General features: G+C 36.9%; 1 protein-coding gene across 1 annotated transcript; it reads left to right on the top strand.

Annotated features, from left to right (window-relative positions):
• Positions 1 to 4233: 4233 nt before the first annotated feature.
• Positions 4234 to 5022, top strand: LOC103340673 (uncharacterized). Its single transcript, XM_016796080.2, is given in 2 exon segments — positions 4234 to 4481; positions 4484 to 5022. Coding segments are annotated over 2 exon segments (657 nt in total). The 5' UTR covers positions 4234 to 4363.
• Positions 5023 to 20199: the final 15177 nt, after the last annotated feature.

The raw sequence follows: 20199 nt of genomic DNA, 5'->3' as shown, positions 1-20199 counted from the left end.
CATATATCCATCATACACATGTCATCATGCCCATATTCTTTGTAACTAATTCCATTCCAAATGATTCCTTTTCATTTGTATATAAACAATACTGTTTTCACGAGAGTGAGAAATACAATAGAAATATTCAACCATTTCTAGTCTTTCTTTTTCTCCATTCTTAATTCTTCACAGTTTATGTGGCTGTTGGTTAATTTTTATATTGGAAAGATGTCACACCTAAATAGCTTAAAAAAAATATAAAAAAATTGAAGTGACATAAAACATTCATGTCCAATGTTGTAAAATGATTGTGAATGTTAGGTAGGATATATTTCATATCAAATGCATTTGAGAGCGTAACACAATTTTTGGACTTGCCACATCAAATGCTGAGAATTAACTTCATCCCAGCTACATTTTTAGACTAATAGGCTTGAGATGAAAAGGAAAGAGATAACTCAGGACTTTAATAACTTCAATCCTCTCTCCAATATTAACAGAACTCACCAAGAGCATCTTCAATCCCTTTGTTGCAATTTGTGCACCTAAATAATGTACATAAGTTCAATTATTGTCAGCAACAATTGCTGCAAAGAAAAGAAAAACCTAAAGAAAATGAAAATTCCTTACTTAAAACATCATTCTTGGTAGACCACATGTTCTTGTTGTCAGAGCTGTGAGATTTTGTTGTGGCATGATTTGCAGTGGCAGGCTCAGCATAAGGAGTGTTGTCATAGTGGTCACTGGTGATACCGTTATCCGAATGGCCAACCATATCATTAAAAAAAAACTTGAAAAAGCAGATGTTGGGGAACAAATCCAATAGGGATGCGCCAAATTTTTCCATGAGCCTTCAATCAATCTAAGATCCAGGTTTTGGAAACCAATACTAAATTGGGAGGTTGACTTGACCAAGTATGTTGTTGGAACATAAATATTTGGTGTTGAGACATACTTCACCAAGTAAACAATAACATTCTAGTCACCTGCAAAGATTGGCTCGTGTAATTGCCCAATGAGTCTGACTTCATAATCCACCATGTGCCTCTCAAGTAAAGTATTAAAACAACCCAACATAGAATTATGAACTTTTTGTATTCTTACCCTATTTTTGTTGTGTTGGCATGTTCATGTTCTGCTAATGATGAAGAACATAATAACAAAGTGATTATCCCACTTGATCCAAACCACCATTTCCCACATTTATTCTTGTTAGTATTGTTTAGACCACATTTCATCTTGGGTATATTTTTAGTTTCCTCCAATATTTTACTCAATAAAAACATAATAGCATAGAACATAATCTATTTTTTAAAGATGTTCAGATTCTTTAGTCAATAGATAGTTTGGAACTAGACAAGATACCATACTTTTCATTTCACTTTAAATACAATTCATGCTAATTTTTCATTGTTAGAAAGAAAAAAAAAATTGAAGTGACACAAAACATTCATGTCCAATGTTGTCAAAATGATTGTGAATGTTAGGTGGGATGTATTTCATATCAAATGTGTTTGAGAACGTAACACAAAACCCAATCACTATTTAAACATATAAACACACCCAAAACCCATCATTACACACACTCAAAACCCATTTATAAACACACCCAGAAAGTTGACTTTGGGGTTGATTTTGGGTGTGTTTCTATGTTTAAATAGTGCTTGGGTTTTTTTATAAATACATGTCTAGGATTGGGTTTATTTATAAATTTGTATTATTTGTATTATTTTTAAATTGATCCTTTGGTCTGCCAAGATAAGTTTTTCCCAATATTGCTCCGCTCGTTCATGTCCACTGCCACAAGACGCTTATTGGGTTGTCCCCAACAATGTGGTGGTTCTGTGTAGAAAGCTAATTTTGATAGAACAATCAAAGTTGCAAAGTTATTTTTTAATTATGACAGTTTCCTTCTATTAACCTATTTTCTAATAGAGCAAAAATAACAACATCACAAGCATCTAGTGCCCCAATCCAGATTGCACATCAGGGCTGCTAGAGCCCGAGCACTGTTGTTCGATCCTCCCCCATGAGGTGTTTGAGAGGTGGGGAGTTGCCTAAGAGCATCTCCAAGGGAGATGTCAAATACCAAACATCAAATTGAAATTTGATGGCTGGTGTGGCAATTTGACATCTTACACAGCTTTATACTCCACCCGATATGTCAAATTAAATTATTATTTATTATATTTTAGTATTGATTCATTTTTAATTAAAAAGAAAAGAAAAGAAAAGAATAATAAAATATTCATTTGACATCTTGCTTTTGGGATGTCAAAAATAACATCTCAACTTCTAGTCCTCATTCCACATCAGCTTTGACACATCGGTTGGATTGATGTGAGATGTTATTTCTAATTGTTAAACGTCTATGTGGCACGTTTGACACATCGGTTGGAGATGCTCTAATGTGAGGCTACTGGAGGGGTCATTTGATTTCTTATTTATTTAATAAATAGAATAGCCGCACGGCTATACTGCATACTTAAAGAGTATAGCCGCGCGGCTATATAACTTTTTGTTTAAAAAAAATAGTATAGTCGGTCGGCTGTACTCGGGGTTTTTTATTCATAAAAACAGTAGAGCCGCGCGGCTATACTACTGTTTTTTATTATAAAAAAAATAGTATAGCTATGTTTGTCTGAGGAATCCCGCTCCCTTGTAGTTTAGACTGAAAAAAAAAAAACCTCTAGAAAGCAATGTGATTTGACAACATATGCAATTGATCTTAGTCCACCCCTAATCCTTACTAGAATACAACATTAATAATTACTAGAACCAAAGATATCTAGAATAATGCTCAGTCAATTGTGAATTATTGGTGCTAATAGACATATTAATTTTAGGCTGATAATTACAAGGTAGCTTTTGGTTATTAAAAACTCTCTTGGAAGTTTGGCATCTACTAGCCAAAGATTATCAACTCTCGAGAGTTTGGCATCTACTAGCCAAGATTATCTTAAACTCTTACACAAAGGATTTTTAGGTTCCTAGAGGACAGAAGTCAATAATTTCAATATCTCAAATGGCCAAGCTGCAGATTTCTCTCTTGGATCACTTAATTAATCTTCATATCCGTGTGAGCACCTTAGTGTTGTCAATTGGGTTTGGGTCATGTGCTAGTGATCACATATTGAGCAGAACATCCTGGAAACAACAATTACATCAACACCATTCCTGAGAAATTAACCAAGCACATTACAAGCCATATGGGCAGAATGGCTTCTTCCAACACCCCACAGGACGCTTCTCTGACGGCCGTATCATTGTAGATTACATAGGTAATAATTAGTATTTATATTTACAAAATCAAAATAAGAAGTACAGACGATGTATTGTATTGTAATATGTTTTGTAACCTTAGTTTATTTATGTATGTATATTGTTCATCAATTTTACTTAATGCTCATGATGCAGCGGAATATGCAAAGCTGCCACTAATCCCTCCATATTTTTACAACCTTCTGCTGATTACACAAATGGTGTTAACTTTGCATCTGCTGGGGCTGGCGTTCTTTCTGAAACCAATCAAGGATTGGTATGGCAAAATTTTAGTCATTATGGCTCTGAATCATTAGAGATCTTATTTTGTGTACATAAAATTGATCGAATTGTTCAATTTTGGGTGATGGATCTTCAGTTCAGACACAAAAATGATCTTTAGTGAGGATCTTAATAATCCCTCCAATCTCAGTAAAATAGTTTGGTAATTTCAATTTTACAGACTATGGTCATTTTAATCTAACATTTACTGTGTAGGTTGGAGTGAATGCTTGTTGTGGGACTGGGCCCTATGGGGGCATCTTCACCTGTGGAGGCACAAAGGAAGTTAAAGACTACCAATTATGTGTGAAAATGCTGATAATTATGTATGGTGGGATTCTTTTCATTCCACTGAGAGGATCCATGAGAACCTTGCAAAGACTCTCTGGAATGGGACCCCTTCCTCTGTAGGGCCATACAACCTAGAAGAGCTCTTCTCAGTTGATGAGGAGAACTAATTAGTATTGGAGTCTATTATTATTAATAAAAAAATAAGAATGGGAAAACTAGGAAATTTAAAAAAACAAAAACAAAAACAAAAACAAACAAAAAACCAAAAAACAAAAACCATGTAGCGGATGGTCTTGGTGATTTTGACAATTCGCTGGCAATTTGTATGTTTGGGCTTCAGCCCCCATAAACTTAATTGGGAATAATATTAAGTAAGAATAAAGAGAACAATGAAAGCGATAAAAGATCAACAAACTAAACAAGAAACCCACAGAAATCTCTTGAGTGATATGTTGAAGCCAGGTTCCCTAAAATCTTCAAGCCCCCCAAACCCTCCCTCCAAAAAACGATAGGCAACCCACGATCAAGAACCCCCTATAAACCCCCTATGGATTTATCCATAACTGAAGTTGGGGAGTCCTTCAACTCGGAGAATACAAAGAGACAGCAGCCTTTTGTCTGTGAAATCTGTGTTGAACCCAAGGCAGCAGCATCCGAGTGGTTTGGCATAAAAATTGCAGCCATGCTTATTGTAGGGACTGCATGGTCAGTTACGTGGCCTCCAAGCTTGAAGAGAACATAACAAGCATCCGGTGCCCCGACCCAGATTGCACATCAGGGCTCCTAGATCCCGAGCATTGTCGTTCGATCCTCCCCCGGGAGGTGTTTGAGAGGTGGGGAGTTGCCTTGTGTGAGGCTGTGGTTCCTGCCTGTCAAAAGTTTTACTGTCCCTACAAGGATTGCTCTGCAATGCTAATCATTGATAATGATGGGAAGAAAGGGATGATCGTAAGGCAATCGGACTGCCCCCATTGTAGGACATTGTTCTGCGCGCAGTGTAAGGTTCCTTGGCACGTAGGGTTTGAGTGTGCCAAGTTTCAGAAGTTGAACAAGGTTGAGAGGGAAAGGGAGAATATGTTGAGAAACCTTGCGAAGAAGGAACAATGGAGGAGATGTCCCAATTGCAGGTTCTATGTGGAAAGATCGTGGGGTTGCAACCTCATCCAATGCAGGTCCGTTTATCTTTTACCTTCTTTCTCCCCTTAAAAAGTTTAAAAAAAAACTATGACAATTGAAAAATTACTGATGAATCTGATCAGTGACGTTAAATGTTGATCTTAAGTATTTCTATTTCTAATGTTGAAGGAGGAGGTCCCAGACTCCCATGTGATTTCAACCTCCCTAATAATTATAAATAAATAAAACAAAGGTGGACTAAAATTGCTGAATACTGTTTCAACTTTGTTTCGTTCAATTCAATGAATTCTTGAATTAATGCCCTATTAATTTATGTCTCTTTTGAGTTGATTGCAGGTGCAAAACTAAGTTCTGCTACGAATGTGGTGAACTTTACATCAATTGCAAGTGCAAAATTGATTGTTTTTTTTGTTTGTTGGGGTGCTGCGGACTTATTGTTGTTGTTAGTTTTTTTGTTGTTATTGTTAAACTCTGGCAGGCAGTTGCGAAGCCATAAATTTAAGTAAGAGAGGCACCCTTTAGAATTCAGACTCTTTCTTATATGACAAATCAACCTACTTTTTAAGAAATTCCTTTTTCTCACTTTTCTTTGTTTTTTTTTTTCCTCTCTACTTTTTGTATGAATAACCTAATTAACACTCTTTCATGTAACAAAATCCATGCAACTCAAAATAAATTTACACATGAAACAAAGAGAAGAGGGGCATTTAAGAATTTTTGAGGAATTTTATAATATTTGTACAAGATCACTAACATAAAATTTTATGTACAATAACATCTGAGACGGGCCAGCCCACCCTAGGCATGCACTGATGTGATCAAGTTTTAATTGACGTTATTCTTGAAGTTATTATCTTGATTTTTCTTATTATAATTGATTAGAATACACGATAATATTTTCCAAACATAAATATGGCCAATCCATAGCCAATCTTGCTAGCTCGTGATTGCCGGTCGAATTGAAGCAATCAAAAGAACAACTTTCAGGGCTCAAATGTGGCCAACTCAAGGTGCCCCGGCAGGAATTTGCCTATGATTTTTTTCAATTGATATTTCGATATAGAAAGATCAGCCGTTGATATTGAATGATAACCTTAACAGTGCGTTTGGATGAGGAAATTTAAAAATACAAATGGTTTCATAAATGACGGAAATTAATATTCTACTTGTTTGGATAATTGATTTAAAACACGGAATTTAACTTTTATTTGTTAAGTTATTGTTTTTTAAAACTCAATCTCTCTTGGAATTTTAGAAATAATGACTTTTAGATAGAATTTAAACTTGGAATTTATGATCTCCAAATTTCATGTTTTTTTCCACGCGAAATTTCTAAATTTATATGTTTTTTTAATCCAAACACTGGAATTGATTCATGTCAATTTAGAAATTCTGAGTTTTGTCAATTCCCAAGTTTATTTCCCTCATCCAAACGCACCATAACTCTTTAAAATTAATGAAATTATCAAATTCCAGCAACATTAATAAAGTTTCAACAAAAGAGAAAAAAGAATTTATTTTAAAAAAAATTGACATGTGTCAAAATCACATTAATTGCAACAAGGAGCTCCTCCTCAATTTTAAGAAGCCAATTTTTTTAATTTTTTTATATTGATATTTGTTTCTTATAATTTCAGGAATTTAACATAACGTACGGAAACTTATGTTTAACCTGCTATCCATAGTTATGCAAAAGTCGTAGCTTGCACATCATGCAAGAAAAGAGAAGAAGAGAGAGGTAGCGAAAACAGGAAAGTAGAAGAGAGAAAGGCACATTAAGGCAACTTATTGTATCTACCCTAATTAGGACTCGGGATAGCGTACAATAACACATTAATATTTACATATATATATATATATATATATATAGCGCTTAAGAAGAGGAAGTTATATGCGAGTGAGTGGCATGTACAATATTGAGAGTAATATACATATATATATAGAAGAATTAATAAATTAAGAAGATCAAGAAACTGAGCTCAAAGGCGAAGAAAAAAAAGTGTCGCAGTCGCAGTCTCAGTCTCAATCTTAGTTTCATATGGCGTTTTTGAATGTTAACTTTGGGGAGGTTAAAAATGAGGATGCTGATGGAGATGATCATGACTTGTTCTTCACACCCTTGTCATCCCCAACAAGGTTGTCCCCAAAACGGGGGTCCTCCAAAAAGTGGTGCAGCGCAATCTTGCAGCACATCAAGGCTCTTCTTCCATTCAAAATGCGAAGAAATCCCTCAAGTGATGAGGCCAAGAAGACGAAGAAGAAGATTAACATGAAGACGAAGATGAAGAAATCGAGTTTCCTCCCTCCAGCATACCGTGTAAGAACTAATAGTGATGAATATAATTTCTCCACTGATTATGCTTTTGACAGATTTATGCTTTATTTGATGCCCTTTGAAACTAGCGGAGGAGGTCGGGTCTACGTTGATCATAATCATGAAGAAGAAACTCATGAATTTCCCAGATCAATGAATCCCCAGAAAAAAGTTACTTCTGATGATGATCTCTTGAATGAATTTATGCTTTCTTGGGAGCCCTTCAAAAATAGACGAGATCCAAATTAATTTGATGAAGAAGAAGTTGAATTTCGAAGATCAAATATCGATCCCCCCAACACTTCTGAAGAAGTTGACGACATTGTTGCTCATGGCAATTACTTCATGGCTTCTTCTAGGGTTTCTCATGAGGTTGGGAAGCCTTCCGATTGGAAGAATATTGAGTACGTCCCAGCGGTTAATAATAATTTTGATTGTAATATCTGCTTTGATGGCTTTGCAGCCATGGTTATTGTACGGAGTGCATGGTCAATTACGTGGTCTCCAATCTTCAAGAATCACAACCATTCGGTGCCCTGATCCTGACTGCGCATCAGGAGGATAGAGCCCGAGATTGTGACTGGATACTTCCCCAAGAAGTGTATGAGAGGTGGGAAAGTGCGCTTTCTGATCGATCCCCAGTTAGATGTTGATTATTGATGATAATGGGAGTGAGCCTCTCAGTGCCCGCATTGTCGAAGGCTCTTCTGCGCGCAGTGTAAGGTTGCTTGGCACGCGGAGATTGGAAGGAGTTGAATGATGAGAGCGGAAGGGAAGACATCCAGTTAAGGAACCTCGCAAACATGGAGGGTTGGAAGAGATGTCCCAACTGTAAGTTTTATGTGGAAAAGAAGACCGGTTGCAATGTCATGAAGTGCAGGTCAGTTTCTATGATCATAAATATATTTGTGAATCCCGTCTTCCACCATATACATGTCATAATCGAGAATCGTTCATTTAATAATTAACAATTTAAAGAACATATTCTATAAAAAAGAGTAGAGACTAGCGAAGCCTCCTCACTGGACCAAACTCAACTTGTTTTGTTCCAAAAAAAAAATATATATATATATGAATCGATCCATTACTGCCCTACCTATATGATGGGATTAATTTCTGTTTATTTGCAGGTGTAGAGCTACTTTTTGCTATAGATGTGGCCAGAGTTTAAGCTTGCCTAAAAACCAACGTCACTATTGTTCCTATTGTACGGGTTGAGTACATTTTCTACAACGTTTGATTATCATAGGATGTTTCATAAATTTTGTTTATTTTTCACTTAAGTATTTGACAAGTAGGCTTCAAATTTTACATACTTCTTTATAAAATCCTCCATACGATGACCTTACACACAAAAAATTTCGTCAGAAACAAGTTTCATTAAGAAACGCAAAATAGAGTCAAAACAATTAACAAAAATTTCCCCATTAATAAACCTAGAGAAGAAAAGCTATGACCCAATCAAAGAACAAATCTAATCAATTCCCATTTCTCTAAGAAGTCTACAACTATTTCACTTTGAGAAACCCATATCTCATTTGGACACAGAACTTCATATTTAAACGGCAGTGGAGAAAGATTATCTCATATATAAGAGAATTCACATCACATTGGTGATGGTGATGATTTGACGACAACGTTGTCCCTATGGCGGTGAGCGATGGTCTGATGATAGACTGATGGACTCAATGGTTGAGCGGCGGTGGACAAAGTTTGTACTCGAAGACCAAAAGGTTTTGTATTTTATTTTTTTAGAGCATTGGAAAAAGAAAATATAAATAAATAAATTCCATGTAAGTTAATTTCATTAATTGATGTGGCATGACCACATCAGCTGCCACATAAGGTGGTCAGCTGATGTGGTCAATTAAGTGTGTTCAAATAGCATTACTCATAAAAAAAATTGACATGTATTTATAAAAAAACCTAAATAAACAAATGTCAACTTTTTGGGTGTGTTTATAAATGAGTTTTGAGTGTGTGTAATGATGGGTTTTGGGTGTGTTTATATATTTAAATAGTGCTTGGGTTTTTTTAGTGTTTTAGAATTAAAAGAATAAATCCATACAAGCATGGCTCTCTATCCGTCCAATCGTCCAATGTCATTTGAGTCGTTCGATCATGTTAAAAGTAGTTGCTCCGGGTAGTTGGTTTGTTTATATTTTTCCTTTATTGGCGCGGTTTGGCCTTTTATTTTTCCTTTTTAACATTGCTTTTTAGTGTTTTTGTTGGGGTAATGTTATAAAATCTTTACTTATAGAAGTGAGAAGACCTGGCTCTTTTCTTTACTAATTTATTTTCTTGGATATCCATGAAATCAATCTTGCGAAGAGTTAAACAAAAAGTTGTAGATAGGCCTCATCATTTGGCCCCCGGGCTAATGGGCGATGGGGGCCAGCCTCATCGAAAAAAAGCCCCCCGGCCCACCTTTGGGCTGGGCTAGGTTTGGGCTTAGGTGTCTAAAGCCCGACTGACCCAATTAAGCCCAAGAAAACCCGGCCCGCCCACAAAAGCCCAGCCCATTAGGTCCGCATATATATATAATTATGTATAAATGAGAGTTTAGGTTTAGGATTATATTACTTAAATCACATATAATTTGTTTCATTTCATTTACTTTTCTTTACTCATTCCTAATTTATAATTGGATGATTAGCACATTAATTTGTATCAATTATTAATTCAACAATTATGTATATAGATATACAGTCCCCTTCTATTGAGGGATCCCTCAAATAATTTTATTTGAGGGACGCCCTTTAGGATACCCTACAATTTTTTTTCCAATGATCCAAACCATCTATTTCTTAGGTCTTCATTCATAGATCATCCTTACAAAAAATTAGACAAATCGGAAACCGTTTCGACATCTAATTGGGTCCTACAAAATCAATGAACACGGTGCTTCAAGAAAGTACTAAAATTTTCAATAACTCAATTGAATGGTCAAATGATATCGGATTCAAATGATTTTTTGTAGAGATGATCTTTGAATGTGTATCTACAAAATAGACGGTTTGGATTAGTGAAATACAATCCGGAGTGGGCCCTACAAGGGGTGTCCCTCAAATAAGTTTATTTGAGGGATCCCTCAATGGAAGCTCTCTGTATATATATATATATATATAAGATGAACAACATATCACATCACCAAATATAATCATATCACGAAATATAATTGTACCACCAAATATAATCATATTTTTCTTGAACACATCACCAAATATTTGGATATTTATTCATACCATCCTTCAAAAAAAATATTTTATTGATACTTATTATTTTTTAAAACATGTTACGGTCTAATTATGTAATAACCTCAAAAATAATACTTGGTTTTATTATTTTTGTGGAAAATCCTATTAAGTTGTGTGACTTTATTGGGTGTTTTATTATTGGTTTGATGTGAAAATATTAGAATTAAGTGAGTTTAATATCAAATTTGGACTAAAATGCCCTTATGATTAAGTTTATGATTTTTTTTCATGAAGTAGGCCCGTTTAGGCCCAGCCCGGCTCAATGGGCTTTCGCAAGCCCGGCCCATGGGTTGGGCTTGGGCTTTGATTTTTCCAAAAAACCCGGCCCGGCCCGGTTTTTCTCTCTCCTCTTTAAAGCCCGGCCCGGCTTGGCCTAAGCCCATTAAATTTGGGTCGGGCTAGCCCGCCTTGGCCCATTGACGAGCCCTAGTTGTAGAAGACTGCGGTATAAACGTAAGCATAGGGTGAAGTGTAATGATGCCATATAATAATTCTACAAGGTTTTATCTATTTATGTAATTTTTAAATGATTGTATGTATTTGAAAATTCCCTTTAAGATCTTAAATTCTGGCTTAATGCTTATGATTTGCTGGACTTGGTCTCTTCTTTTCATGAATCAGATATATATATATTATGCTTTCTGGCGGCCCTATATATATCCATGCGCTAGTTTTTAAACTTTTTATTCCACTTTCCGAATGACAAATTTTAGTCAGACCCAAAAAAAAACTGAAAAAAAACTAAAAGACAGAGATTTAAAAACAAATTTGACCAAAAAAAACAAAAACAAAAACAAAAACAGATTTAATAACAAAATGGATACCTTCGCTCTGTGGAACATGAGAAGGGGAGCTTGCCTTCGCTTGAGAGCTGTGTGCGAGAAGAAGAGAGCCCACAGAGAAGGTGGTCAAGAATGAAAAACTAAAAAACTAAAAGACAGATTTAAAAACAAAATGGTTACCTTCGCTTTGTGGAACTTGAGAAGGAGGGAGCTTGCCTTGACAGTGTCACGAGAAGAAGAGAGCCCACGGATAAGGTGGTCGAAGAATGAAAAAAAAAAAAAAAACCTAAAAGACAGAGATTTAAAAACAAAATGGTTACCTTCGCTATGTGAAACTTGAGAAGGGGGGAGCTCTCTCTCTTTCTTGGAAAAAAGGAGCAATACACACACACACACACTCTCTCTCTCTGGCTGGAACTTGTGGGTAGGCCTCATCATTTGGCCCGCGGGCTCATGGGTCGATTGGGGCCCGCCCCGCCTATCGAAAAAGCTCACCTAACCCGTTATGGGCTTTGAGATGGCTGGCCTGCCTAGGCTTGGGCTTGGTGTCTGAAGCCAAACCCGACCCGATTAAGCCCAAGAAAGCCCGGCCCGTTAGGCCCGCATACATATATAATTATGTAGAAATAAGAGTTTAGGTTTAGGATTATATCACTTAAATCACATATAATTTGTCTTATTTCATTTACTTTTCTTTATTCATTCCTAATTTATAATTGGATGATTAGCACATAAATTTGAATCAATTATTAATTCAACAATTATGTATATATATATACAAGATAAACAACATATTACATGACCAAATATAATCATATCACGAAACATAATCGTACCACCAAATATAATCATGTTTTTCTTGAACACATCACCAAATATTCGGATATTTATTCATACCATCCTTTTAAAAAAATATTTTATTGATACTTATTATTTTTTTAAACGTATTACGGTCTAATTATATAATAACCTCAAAAATAATACTTGGTTTTATTATTTTTGTGGAAAATCTTATTAAGTTGTGTGACTTTATTGGGTGTTTTATGAATTTGGTTTGATGTGAAAATATTGGAATTAAATGAGTTTAATCTCAAATTTGGACTAAAATGCCCGTATGATTAAGTTTATGATTTTTTTAATGAAGTAGGCCCGTTTAGGCCTGGCTCAGCTCGATGGACTTTCTCAAGCCCGGCCCATGGGCTTGGGCTTTGAATTTTCCAAAAAAACAGCCCGGCCCTGTATTTTCTCTCTCCTCTTTAAAGCCCAACCCGACACGGCCCATGCCCATTAAATTTGGGTCGGGCTAGTCCAACCGGGCCCATTGACGAGCCCTACTTGTGGGGAGGGAAGGGAGGGAGGGGATATTTATATTGAATATTGTATAAGGTTTAGGAGATGCCATGACGAGGATGAGGTAGCGAGAGAGAAAACACAGAGAAATGGTACTTTTCCATAAATGGAATGAAAGCTCAAAAGACAAGTGCTCCCAAAGACCAAAAAACGACACTAAGTAACTTAAAATCTGAATGAGAATAAACCATTTTCCACTTGGACGCTTTTCATGCTTTTTGTACTTCCTTTTCAAAGTGAAAGTGATGCTACGTGGGAAAAAAAAACACGAAGAAATTAGTTTCTTCTATATTTTTCCCTAAACCCTAAATGAAACCTCAGTAAAAGTGGTCATGTCCCTAACGAACCGCACAAAGAGTGAGTGAAAGCAAAAAAAGTTTGTCTTTTCTCCTAATACCTTTCTTGTGAAGTATTCCTTATATATACTTGGTTTTATTATTTTTGTGGAAAATCTTATTAAGTTGTGTGACTTTATTGGGTGTTTTATGAATTTGGTTTGATGTGAAAATATTAGAATTAAGTGAGTTTAATATCAAATTTGGACTCAAATGCCCTTACGATTAAGTTTATGATTTTTTTTTAATGAACTAGGCACGTTTAGGCCCGGCCCGGCTCGTTGGGCTTTTTCAAGCCCAGCCCATGGGCTTGGGCTTTGAATTGTACAAAAAAATCCAGCCCGGAACGGTATTTTCTCTCTCCTCTTTAAAGCCCAGCCCGACTCGGCCCAAGATCATTAAATTTGGGTCGGGCTAGTCCAGCCCGGCCTATTGACGAGCCCTACTTGTGGGGAGGGAAGGAAGGGATAGGGTGTTTATATTGAATATTGTTTAAGGTTTAGGAGATGCCATGATGAGGATGAGGTAGCGAGAGAGAAAACACAGAGAAATGGTGTTTTTCCATAAATAGAATGAAAGCCCAAAAGACAAGTGGCCCCAAAGACCCAAAAACAACACTAAGTAACTTAAATTTGCATGAGAATAAACCATTTTCCACTTGGACGCTTTTCATGCTTTTTGTACTTCCTTTTCAAAGTGAAAGTGATGTTTGCGCGGCAAAAAAAAACACTCAGAAAATAGTTTCTTCTATATTTTTCCCTAAACCCTAAATGAAACCTCAGTAAAAATGGTCATGTCCCTAACCAACCGCCCAAAGAGTGAGTGAAAGCAAAAAAAGTTTGTCTTTTCTCCTTATACCTTTCTTGTCAAGTATTCCTTATATACATATAGTGAAGTATTCCTTACATATATATATATATATATATACTTGGTTTTATTATTTTTGTGGAAAATCTTATTAAGTTGTGTGACTTTATTGGGTGTTTTATGAATTTGGTTTGATGAGAAAATATTAGAATTAAGTGAGTTTAATCTCAAATTTGGACTAAAATGCCCTTATGATTAAGTTTAAGATTTTTTTTAATGAAGTAGGCCCGTTTAGGCCCGGCCCAGCTCGTTGGGCTTTCTCTGGGCTTGGGCTTTGAATTTTTCAAAAATCCAGCCCGGCCCGATATTTTCTCTCTCTCTTTAAAGCCTAGCCCGACTCGGCCCAAGCCCATTAGCCGCCCATTGGAGCCCTACTTGTGGGAGGGAAGGAAGGGAGGGGGTGTTTATATTGAATATTGTATAAGGTTTAGGAGATGCCATGATGAGGATGAGGTAGCGAGAGACAAAACACAGAGAAACGGTACTTTTCCATAAATGGAATGAAAGCTCAAAACAAGTGGTCAAAGACCCAAAAACGACACTAAGTAACTTAAATCTGCATGAGAATAAACCATTTTCGACTTGGACGCTTTTCATGCTTTTTGTACTGCCTTTTCAAAGTGAAAGTGATGATCGTGGGGAAAAAAAACACTGAGAAAATAGTTTCTTATATATTTTTCCCTAAACCTTAAATGAAACCTCAGTAAAATTGGTCATGTCCCTAACCAACTGCCCAAAGAGTGAGTGAAAGCAAGAAAAGTTTGTCTTTTCTCCTTGTACCTTTCTTGTGAAGTATTCCTTATACATATATACTTGGTTTTATTATTTTTGTGGAAACTCTTATTAAGTTGTGTGACTTTATTGGGTGTTTTATGACTTTTGTTTGATGTGAAAATATTGTAATTAAGTGAGTTTAATCTCAAATTTGGATTAAAATGCCCTTATGATTAAGTTTATGATTTTTTTTTAATGAAGTAGGCTGTTTAGGCCCGGCCCGGCTCCCGATGGGCTTTCTCAAGCCTAGCCCATAGGTTGGGCTTGGGCTTTCAATTTTCCAAAAAATTCAGCCCGGCCCGGTATTTTCTCTCTCAAAGCCCATCCCGACTGCCCATTAGCCCGGCCAATTGACGAGCCCTACTTGTGGGGAGGGAAGGGAGGGAGGAGGGGTGTCTATATTGAGTACTGTACAAGGTGTAGGAGATGCCATGATGAGGATGAGGTAGCGAGAGAGAAAACACAGAGAAATGGTACTTTTTCATAAATGGAAAGAAAGCTCAAAAGACAAGTGGTCCCAAAGACCCAAAAACGACACTAAGTAACTTAAATCTGCACGAGAATACACCACTTTCAACTTGGACGCTTTTCATGCTTTTTGTACAGCCTTTTCAAAGTAAAAGTGATGCTGTGTGGGGAAAAAAAACACTGAAAAAATAGTTTCTTCTATATTTTTCCCTATACCCTAAATGAAACCTCAGTAAAAGTGGTCCTATCCCTAACCAACCGCACAAAGAGTGAGTGAAAACAAGAAAAGTTTATCTTTTCTCCTTATACCTTTCTTGTGAAGTATTCCTTATATATATACTTGGTTTTGTTATTTTTGTGCAAAATCTTATTAAGTTGTGTGACTTTATTGGGTGTTTTATGAATTTTGTTTGATGTGAAAATATTAGAATTAAGTGAGTTTAATCTCATATTTCGACTAAAATGCCCTTATGATTAAGTTTTTTTTTTTTAATGAAGTAGGCCCGTTTAGGCCCGACCCGGCTAGATGGGCTTTCTCAAGCCCCGCCCTTTGGTTGGGCTTGGATTTTCAATTTTCCAAAAAACCCCAGGCTCGGCCCAAACCCATTAGCCTGGCCCATTGACGAGCCCTACTTGTGGGGAGGGAAGGGAGGGAGGGGGTGTTTATGTTGAGTATTGTACAAGGTTTAGGAGATGCCATGATGAGGATGAGGTAGCGAGAGAGAAAACACTGAGAAATGGTACTTTTCCATAAATGGAATGAAAGCTCAAAAGACAAGTGGTCCCAAAGACCCAAAAACGACACTAAGTAACTTAAATCTGCATGGGAATAAACCATTTTCCACTTGGACGCTTTTCATGCTTTTTGTACTGCCTTTTCAAAGTGAAAGTGATGCTGCGTGGGGAAAAAAACACTGAGAAAATAGTTTCTTCTATATTTTTCCCTAAACCCTAAATGAAACCTCAGTAAAAATGGTTATATCCCTAACCAACCGCCCAAAGAGTGAGTGAAAGCAAGAAAAGTTTGTCTTTTCTCCTTATACCTTTCTTGTGAAGTATTCCTTATATATATATACATGGTTTTATTATTTTTGTGAAAAATGTTATTAAGTTGTGTGACTTTATTGGGTGTTTTACGAATTTTGTATGGTGTGAAAATATTGGAATTAAGTGAGTTTAATCTCAAATTTGGACTAAAATGCCCTTTGGATTAAGTTTATCTTTTTTTTTTAATGAAGTAGGCCCGTTTAGGCCCGGCCCGGCTCGATGGGCTTCCTCATGCCCGGCTCATGGGTTGGGCTTGGTCTTTCAATTTTTCACAAAAAATCCGGCCCGGCCCGGTATTTTCTTTCTCCTCTTTAAAGCCCAGCCCGACTCGGCCCAGCCCATTAGCCCGGCCCATTGACGAGCCCTACTTGTGAGGAGGGAAGGGAGGGAGGAGGGGTGTTTATATTGAGTATTGTACAAGGTTTAGGAGATGCCATGATGAGGATGAGGTAGCGAGAGAGAAAACACAAAGAAACGGTACTTGTCCATAAATGGAATGAAAGATCCAAAGACAAGTGGTCCCAAAGACCCAAAAACGACACTACGTAACTTAAATCTGCATGAGAATAAACCATTTTCCACTTGGACGCTTTTCATGCTTTTTGTACTGTCTTTTCAAAGTGAAAGTGATGTTGCGTGGGGAAAAAAAAACGCTAAGAAATTAGTTTCTTCTATTTTTTTTTCCCTAAACCCTAAATGAAACCTCAGTAAAAATGGTCATGTCCCTAACCAACCGCCTAAAGAGTGAGTGAAAGCAAGAAAAGTTTGTCTTTTCTCCTTATACCTTTTTTGTGAAGTATTCCTTATATATATATATATATATACTTGGTTTAATTATTTTTGTGGAAAATCTTATTAAGTTGTGTGACTTTATTGGGTGTTTTATGAAGTTGGTTTAATGTGAAAATATTGGAATTAAGTGAGTTTAATCTCAAATTTGGAATAAAATGCCCTTATGATTAAGTTTTTTTTTTTAATGAAGTAGGCCCGTTTAGGCTCGGCCCGGCTCGATGGGCTTTCTCAAGTTCGGCCCATGGGTGGGGCTTGGCTTTCAATTTTCCAAAAAAATCCAGCCCGGCCCGGTATTTTCTCTCTCCTCTTTAAAGCTCAGCCCGACTCGACCCAAGCCCATTAGCCCGGCCCATCGACGAGCCCTACTTGTGGGGAGCGAAGGAAGGGAGGAGGGGTGTTTATATTGCATATTGTACAAGGTTTAGGAGATGCCATGATGAGGATGAGGTAGCGGGAGAGAAAACACAGAGAAATGGTACTTTTCCGTAAATGGAATGAAAGCTCAAAAGACAAGTGGTCCCAAAGACCCAAAAACGACGCTAAGTAACTTAAATCTGCATGAGAATAAACCGTTTTCCACTTGGACGATTTTCATGCTTTTTGTACTGCCTTTTCAAAGTGAAAGTGATGCTGCGTGGGGAAAAAAACACTGAGAAATTAGTTTCTTCTATATTTTTCCCTAAACCCTAAATGAAACCTCAGTAAAAGTGGTCATGTCCCTAACCAACCGCCCAAAGAGTGAGTGAAAGCAAAAAAAAGTTTGTCTTTTCTCCTTATACCTTTCTTGTGAAATATTCCTTATATATATATATATACTTGGTTTTATTATTTTTGTGAAAAATCTTATTCAGTTGTGTGACTTTATTGGGTGTTTTATGAATTTTGTTTGATGTGAAAAGATTAGAATTAAGTGAGTTTAATCTCAAATTTTGACTAAAATGCCCTTATGATTAAGTTTATAATTTTTTTTAATGAAGTAGGCCCGTTTTGGCCAGGCCTCGATGGGCTTTCTCAAGCCCCCTACGGGTTGGGCTTGTTCTTTGAATTTTGCAAAAATCCGGCCCGGCCTGGTATTTTCTCTCTCTCCTCTTTAAAGCCCACCACCTAGCCCATTAAATTTGTCTGGGTAGTTCAGCCCGGCCCATTGACGAGCCCTACTTGTGGGGAGGGAAGGAAGGGAGGGGGTGTTTATATTTAATATTGTATAAGGTTTAGGAGATGCCATGATAAGGATGAGGTAGCTAGAGAGAAAACACAAAGAAATGGTACTTTTCCATAAATGGAATGAAAGCTCAAAAGGCAAGTGGTCCCAAAGACCCAAAAACGAGACTAAGTAACTTAAATCTGCATGAGAATAAACCATTTTCCACTTGGACGCTTTTCATGCTTTTTGTACTACCTTTTCAAAGTGCAAGTGATGCTGTGTAGGGAAAAAAACACTGAGAAATTAGTTTCTTCTATATTTTTCCCTGAACCCTAAATGAAACCTCAGTAAAAGTGATCATGTCCCTAACCAACCGCCCAAAGAGTGAGTGAAAGCAAAAAAAGTTTGTATTTTCTCCTTATACCTTTATTGTGAAGTATTCCTTATATATATATATATATATATATATATATATACTGGGTTTTATTATTTTTGTGGAAAATCTTATTAAGTTGTGTGACTTTATTGGGTGTTTTATGAATTTTGTTTGATGTGAAAATATTGGAATTAGTTGAGTTTAATCTCAAATTTGGACTAAAATGCCCTGATGATTAAGTTTATGATTTTGTTTAATGAAGTAGGCCCGTTTAGGCCCAGCCCGGCTCGATAGGCTTTCTCAAGCCCGGCCCATGGGTTGGGCTTGGGCTTTGAATTTTCGAAAAAATCCGGCCCGACCCGGTATTTTTTCTCTCCTCTTTAAAGCCTAGCCCGACTCGGCCAAGCCCATTAAATTTGGGTCGGGCTAGTCTAGCCTGGCCCATTGACGAGCCCTTCTTGTGGGGAGGGAAGGGAGGGAGAGGGGTGTTTATATTGAATATTGTATAAGGTTTAGGAGATGCCATGATGAGGATGAGGTAGCGAGAGAGAAAACATAGATAAATGGTACTTTTCCGTAAATGGAATGAAAGCTCAAAAGACAAGTGCTCCCAAAGACCCAAAATGTACGACACTAAGTAACTTAAATCTGCATGAGAATAAACCATTTTCCACTTGGATGCTTTTCATGCTTTTTGTACTGCCTTTTCAAAGTGAAAGTGTTGCTGCGTGGGGAAAAAACACTGAGAAATTAGTTTCTTCTATATTTTTCCCTAAACCCTAAATGAAGACTCAGTAAAAGTGGTCATGTCCCTAACCAACCGCCCAAAGAGTGAGTGAAAGCAAAAAAAGTTTGTCTTTTCTCCTTATACCTTTCTTGTGAAGTATTCCTTATATATATTTATATAGTGAATCAATTCAGTCAGGTCAACTCTCCATAATTCGATCCAGCCAATCTTCATCTTCATTGCCTTGATTAAGATAAATATCTGTAATTTATTGTAATCCCTAATTACTTATAATTGGATATAATTCCTAGTTCTCTTACCATTTGTATGTCTGTCGGATTGTATATAATCTGTACCCATGATAATTAAAAATACACTGAGGTTTTTTTCTTCACATGGTATCAGACTCCTTTTGTCGTCCTCTGAAGCCTTTTTCTCACGATCCTCATGGCCTCTACTTCTTCCACTTCCACCACTTCCACCATCTCCCTTCCCGGTCCAAACACCATTCACTTTATCAAACTCGATGCCTCAAACTACCTTCTCTGGCTCCTCCAAATCAAACCGTTCATCATTAGCCATGACCTTTGGAAATATGTTGATGGCTCTTATCCACAACCCTTTGAATTTATCACCACCACAGACACTACAACTTCTACACGTCCCACCACCACCTCTGTCACCAATCTCAATCCAGATTTTCTATCTTGGTACCAACAAGACTAATTAGTGGTCAGTTACATCACCACAACACTTTCCCCTACTGTTCTATTTTTAACCATTGGTCATGACTCTGCCAAATCCATTTGGGAGTGTTTACAAAATCATTATGCTCAACGTAACCTTGCTAGTGCCTCCAGTCTTCGTTTTCAACTTCATGACATGTCCAAAGGATCCAAAACCATTGATGATTATCTCAACCATGCAAAATCACTAGATGATGCTCTTTTTTTCATTAACAAACCTGTCTCTGATGAAGATCTTGTTAATGCCGTTCTCCGTGGTCTCTGCGC

The sequence above is a fragment of the Prunus mume genome, linkage group LG8, assembly GCF_029339155.1.
Source record: "Prunus mume cultivar Tortuosa linkage group LG8, ASM2933915v1, whole genome shotgun sequence".
Taxonomy (NCBI): domain Eukaryota; kingdom Viridiplantae; phylum Streptophyta; class Magnoliopsida; order Rosales; family Rosaceae; genus Prunus; species Prunus mume.
This window is presented reverse-complemented; position numbering and strand designations above follow the sequence as displayed.